This window comes from Narcine bancroftii, chromosome 7 (genome assembly GCF_036971445.1).
Source record: "Narcine bancroftii isolate sNarBan1 chromosome 7, sNarBan1.hap1, whole genome shotgun sequence".
NCBI classification, from domain to species: Eukaryota; Metazoa; Chordata; class Chondrichthyes; order Torpediniformes; family Narcinidae; genus Narcine; species Narcine bancroftii.
This window is the reverse complement of record NC_091475.1, coordinates 211,398,967-211,405,292: the sequence shown is the minus strand read 5'-3', so window position 1 is coordinate 211,405,292 and position 6,326 is coordinate 211,398,967. Positions and strand designations below refer to the sequence as shown.

The 6,326-nt window shown below is 58.2% G+C and overlaps 1 protein-coding gene across 3 annotated transcripts in view; it reads left to right on the top strand.

Annotated features, from left to right (window-relative positions):
* Positions 1-4,797: 4,797 nt before the first annotated feature.
* LOC138739667 (arf-GAP with Rho-GAP domain, ANK repeat and PH domain-containing protein 1-like) overlaps positions 4,798-6,326 on the top strand; it is a 200,240-nt gene continuing 198,711 nt past the window's right edge. The window contains exon 1 of one of the 3 annotated variants that reach the window (XM_069892186.1): positions 4,798-5,023. In XM_069892186.1, coding sequence (XP_069748287.1) covers positions 4,822-5,023 — 202 coding nt within the window. In that variant the 5' untranslated portion in view covers positions 4,798-4,821. The remainder of the gene's footprint in view (positions 5,024-6,326) is intronic. The other 2 variants (XM_069892195.1, XM_069892196.1) reach the window with 2 other exon arrangements.

Here is a 6,326-nt window from a genome sequence, read left to right as displayed (position 1 = left end):
TGCTGTGCTGCAGGTGTCTCTCTCAGGTGTGGAGATCGACTCCGCAGCTGTTCCCCCCTCCCGTCAGTGGGTTTTTTTTCATGCGCATCTGCGCACTTTTACTCGGCTCTGCGAGCCATTTTTGTAGTCCCAAGCCCGGGACCTCCACTGACCTGAGGGAGCGGGCTTCTCTCTCCGCGGCGGGCCTCTTCGGACAGGTAAGGCCTTCACCTTCTTCTTCCGACGTCTTTCCTTCTTCTTTTCTTCCCGTTGTTTTTGGTTTTTCTTTCTTCGCTGCCATTTTCTTCACACTTTTACTTTCACTTTATTTTGGTTTTTAAGTTTGTGCCTTTGCTTTTTCTCTATCTTTTTTTAACTTTTCTGGAGAGGGCTGGAGTTCCCCGACCGGCCACTACTCCATCACGTGACTCCCCCCCCTAATTCCTTCATCATGTAAAAATTTATCCAACCGAATTTTAAATATGTTTAATGAGGCCGCCTCAACCACTTCCCTGGTTAGAGAATTCCAAACATTCACTACTCTCTGGCAAAAAGTATTTTTCCTCATCTCTGTCCTAAATCTACTCCCCCGAATCTTGAGACCGTGTCCTCTCGTTTTAGTTTCCCCGGCCAGCTCAAAAAAACCACCTACATCTTTCCTATCCATATGTTTCTATAAGATCTCCTCTCATTCTTCTGAACTCGAATGAATACAATCCTAGACGATTTAATCTTTCATCATAAGTCAACCCCTTCATCCCAGGGATCAACCTAGTAAACATCCTCTGGACCGTCTCCAAAGCCAGTATATCCTTCTTCAAATATGGACACAGTACTCCAGGTGCGGTCTCACCAGTACCTTATACAGTTGCAACATGACCTCCCTACTCCTGAATTCAATTCCTCTAGCGATGAAGGCCAACATTCCATTTGCCTTCTTAATAACCTGCTGTACCTGCAACCTAACATTTTGCGATTCATGCACAAGCCCTCCCAAGTGCCTCTGCACAACAGCATGCTGTAGTTTTCACCCTTTAAATAATATTCAGCTCTTTTATTTTTTTTTCCAAAGTGGATAACCTCACACTTACTAACATTGTACTCCATCTGCCAGACCTTTTCCCACTCATCCAGCTTAACTCTATCCCTCTGCAGACTCTCCACATCCTCACTATAATTTGCTCTTCCACTCAATTTGGTGTCATCCGCAAACTTGGCGACACCACATTTTGTCCCCTCCTCCAAGTCATCAATGTAAATGATGAACAGTTGTGGGCCTAACACCGACCCCTGTGGCACCCCACTTACCACTCTCTGCCAACCTGAAAAACTCCCACTTCTCCCGACTCTCTGCCTCCTGTCAGACAACCAATTTTCAATCCAGGCCAATAGACTTCCCCGGACTCTACTTTCCTTTAACTTACTGAGAAGTCTCTTGTGCGGCACCTTATCAAATGCTTTCTGGGAATCCAAATATATAACATCAACCTGTTCCCCTCTATCTACCACACCCATTATATCCTCAAAGAATCCTAAAAAGTTTATCAAACAAGATCTTCCCTTTCAAAAACCATGCTGTGTCTGCCTGATTGAACCCTTACGTTCCAAAAGTTTCACTGTTTCATTTTTAATGACGGCTTTAAGCATTTTTCCAACTACAGATGTCAAGCTAATTGGCCGATAATTTCCAGTCTTCTGCCTCCATCCCTTCTTAAAAAGTGGCGTGACATTTGCTGTCTTCCAGTCTGCCGGGACCTGCCCAGAATCCAAGGAATTTTGGTTTATGACCACCAATGCATCAACTATAACTTCTGCCATTTCCTTCAGAACCCTTGGATGCATATCATCAGGTCCAGGCGATTTGTCTGGCTTTAGTTTCTCCATCACTACTTCCTTTGTAACAACTATTTTATCAAGGCCCTCCCCAACATTCGCATCCTTAACTCCGCACTTGGGCATGCTGGACGTGTCTTCCATCGTGAAGACTGACACAAAATATTTGTTCAATGCCTCGGCCATTTCCTCATGTTTTGCTACCAGTTTTCCTTTCTCATCCTCCAAGGGTCCTATGTTAACTCTGGCCACCCTCTTCCGTTTTATATATTTATAAAATTTTTTGCTTTCTGTTTTTCTATTTTGTGCCAATTGACTTTCATAATCCTTTTTCCCCATTTCTTATTACCCGCTTTGTAACCCCTTGTTGTCTCTTAAAGTTTTCCCAACCTTCCAGTTTCCCACTGCTCTTTGCAGCTTTGTACACCTGCGCCTTCAATTTTATACTCTCCTTCATTTCCTTTGTTAACCACAGTTGATTTTTCCCTCCCTTGCTGCCCATTTTCCTGACCAGAATCTATTTTTGTTGAGCATTACAAAATATTCCTTTCTTCCACTGTTCCTCAACTGTTTCCTCAATGAGCCTGTGCTCCCAGTCCCCTCTGCCCAATTCCTCCCTCATCCTATGGTAGTCACCCCTGTTGAAGCCTAATATATTAGTTTTAGATCTAATTATTTCCCCTTCCATCTGAATGAGAAATTCAGTTATACTATGATCGCTATTTCCCAGATGGTCTCTATTACATCATTTACTCTACCTATCTCATTGCACAACACGAGATCCAGGAGAGCATTTTCTCTTGTGGGTTCCTTAACATGCTGCTCAAGAAAGCTATTGCGGATGCATTCTATGCAGTCCTCTTCCAGACTCCCACGACCAATCTAAATATAAGCAACTTTTGTTTAAGTCACCATTTGTCTTGGTGAATATCTATTGCTGCTGGGTTTTGGAGTCCTCTGGGCTCGTAACAGTACAAAAAAATTTCCTCTCAGTTAAGGATTCCATCCCCCTAAACTTTCACCCTTAATCCACGTCCTCTGGTTTGTATCTCACTGACCCTCAGTGGAAAAAGCCTGTCTACATTTACTCTGTCTCTCCCCCTCATATAGCAGGAGGTTTGAGCTAGTGGAGTTGTTCTTGTGAACCGGTGCGGACTTGAAAGGCCGACGTGGCCTGTTTCTGCTCTGTAAATGGCTATATGGCTTGCTACGGGAGCAGGTCCTTGGGGGGCGGTGCATGGGAACGGGTTTCTGGGGTTGTATGGACGTGGGGATTCTGGACACGGGGGTCTGGAGGTGAGTGGGCGCAGGGGAAGGTGTAGGGGTGAGTGGGTGCAGTCTGGGGGTGCATGGATGCAGGGGGTTCAGGGGCGTGCATGGGGATTTGAGGCAACTTCACCGCCACAGAGAGTTGTAAACTCAGCCGGGTGGCTTAGCACCATCCCAGCCACTCCATCGAGGACATCGATAGGGGGTGTTGCCTCAAGAAAGCAGTCTCCATCCTCAAGGACTTCACCCACTTTCCTCTGCTCCCACTGGCAAGGAGGGGGCAGGAGGCTGAAGACCAACACCCAACTGTACAGAAACAGCTTCTCCTTCCTTCCCCCCCCACCCCACCACTACCCCCCCACCCCACCCCACCACTACCCCCCCACCCCACCACTACCCCCCCAACCCACCACTAACCCCCCCCACCACTAACCCCCCCCCCACCCCACCACTAACCCCCCCACCCCACCACTAACCCCCCCACCCCACTCCACCCCACCACTACCCCCCCACCCCACCACTACCCCCCCACCCCACCACTACCCCCCCACTCCACCCCACCACTACCCCCCACCCCACCACTACCCCCCACCCCACCACTACCCCCCCAACCCACCACTAACCCCCCCACCCCACCACTACCCCCCCACCCCACCACTAACCCCCCCACCCCACCACTAACCCCCCCACCACTAACCCCCCCACCCCACCACTATCCCCCCCCACCCCACCCCACAACTAACCCCCCACCCCACCACTAAACCCCCACCCCACCACTAAACCCCCCACCCCACCCCACCACTAACCCCCTCACCCCACTCCACCACTAACCCCCCCCACCCCACCACTAACCCCCCCCACCCCACTCCACCCCACCACTACCCCCCCCCACCCCACCACTACCCCCCCCACCCCACCACTACCCCCCCCACCCCACCATTACCCCCCCACCCCACCACTACCCCCCCCACCCCACCACTACCCCCCCACCCCACCACTACCCCCCCACCCCACCACTACCCCCCCACCACTACCCTCCCCCCACCCCACCACTACCCCCCCACCCCACCACTACCTTCCCCCCACCCCACCACTACCTTCCCCCCACCCCACCACTACCCCCCCACCCCACCACTACCCTCCCCCCACCCCACCACTACCCTCCCCCCACCCCCCACCACTACCCTCCCCCCACCCCCACCACTACCCTCCCCCACAACTACACTCCAACACCACTACACCCCCACCACTACACTCCGCCACCCCACCACTACACCCCCACCCCACCACTACCCCCCCCACCCCACCACTACCCTCCCCCACCCCACCACTACCCTCCCCCACCCCCCACCACTACCCTCCCCCACCCCACCACTACCCTCCCCCACCCCATCACTACCCTCCCCCTCACCCCCCACCACTACCCTCCCCCACCCCCACCACTACCCTCCCCCACCCCCCACCACTACCCTCCCCCACGCCCCACCACTACCCTCCCCCCACCCCATCACTACCCTCCCCCCACCCCCCCCCTCACTACCCTCCCCCACCCCATCACTACCCTCCCCCACCCCATCACCACTACCCTCCCCCCCACCCCATCACTACCCTCCACCACCCCATCACTACCCTCCCCCCACCCCATCACTACCCTCCCCCACCCCATCACTACCCTCCCCCCACCCCCCCCCCCCACCACTACCCCCCAGATCCCTCTTCCCTCAGTTTCATGATTTTTAAATGTATGTTATCGCGAATCAATCCGGACCCTGGTTCCAAAACTTTGTCCCAAACTCCGCGCGGTCACGTGGCCGGTCGGTCCGAGCCGCAGGAGAGGGGGAGGGAGAACAAGTCTGGTCCCGAGTTTGTCTTCACGGCGCCCTGGACGAAAGGCAGGAGTTTCGGGTATCGGCTCGGTCGCCTGGAGCGGCCCCGGGACCAGGTGAGAAGAACTTTCCTTAACTTCTTGCTACGGGGGGAGCAGCCGCGTCCCGTCCCGTCCCGTCCCGTCCCGACCCGACCCGACCCGTCCGGGCCAGAGGGGAAGAGGCAGCGACCACCGGCCGATTCCGCCGACAATCTCATCTGCTGCCTGCCGACAAATAGCATCAGGGTTGGCGGGGACCTCTCTCTGGTTCCCCCGCCACTCCCCCTCCCCCCCCACTCCCCCTCCCCCCCCCCCACTCCCCCTCCCCCCCACTCCCCCTCCCCCACTCCCCCTTCCCCCCCCTCCCCTCCCCCTCCCCCCACTCCCCCTCCCCCCCACTCCCCCTCCCCCCCACATCCCCCTCCCCCCACTCCCCCTCCCCCCCACTCCCCCTCCCCCCCACTCCCCTCCCCCCCACTCCCCCTCCCCCCCACTCCCCTCCCCCCACTCCCCCTCCCCCCCACTCCCCCTCCCCCCCCACTCCCCCTCCCCCCCCCTCCCCCCCCCTCCCCCTCCCCCCTCCCCTCCCCTCCCCCCCACTCCCCCTCCCCCCCCACTCCCCTCCCCCCACTCCCCCTCCCCCCCACTCCCCCTCCCCCCCACTCCCCCTCCCCCCCCACTCCCCCTCCCCCCCACTCCCCCTCCCCCCCACTCCCCCTCCCCCTCCCCCCACTCCCCCTCCCCCCACTCCCCCTCCCCCCCACTCCCCTCCCCCCCACTCCCCTCTCCCCCCCCACTCCCCCTCCCCCCCACTCCCCCTCCTCCCCCCACTCCCCCTCCCCCCCCACTCCCCTCCCCCCCCACTCCCCCTCCCCCCCCACTCCCCCTCCCCCCCCACTCCCCCTCCCCCCCACTCCCCCTCCCCCCCCACTCCCCCTCCCCCCCACTCCCCCTCCCCCCCACTCCCCCCCCACTCCCCCCCCCACTCCCCCACTCCCCCTCCCCCCCACTCCCCCTCCCCCCCACTCCCCCTCCCCCCCACTCCCCCCTCCCCCCCACTCCCCCTCCCCCCACTCCCCCCTCCCCCACCACTCCCCCTCCCCCCCACTCCCCTCCCCCCCACTCCCCCTCCCCCCCACTCCCCCTCCCCCCCACTCCCCCTCCCCCCCCACTCCCCCTCCTCCCCCCCCTCCCCCCCCACTCCCCCTCCCCCCCCCCACTCCCCCCCACTCCCCCTCCCCCCTCCACTCCCCCCTCCCCCCCCACTTCACCCCCCCCCACCACCCCCCCTCCCCCTCCCACTCCCCCCCCCCCTCTCTCTCTCTCTCTCTCTCTCTGTGGCCCCCCCTCTCTCTCTCTCTGGCTTCCCCTCTCTCTA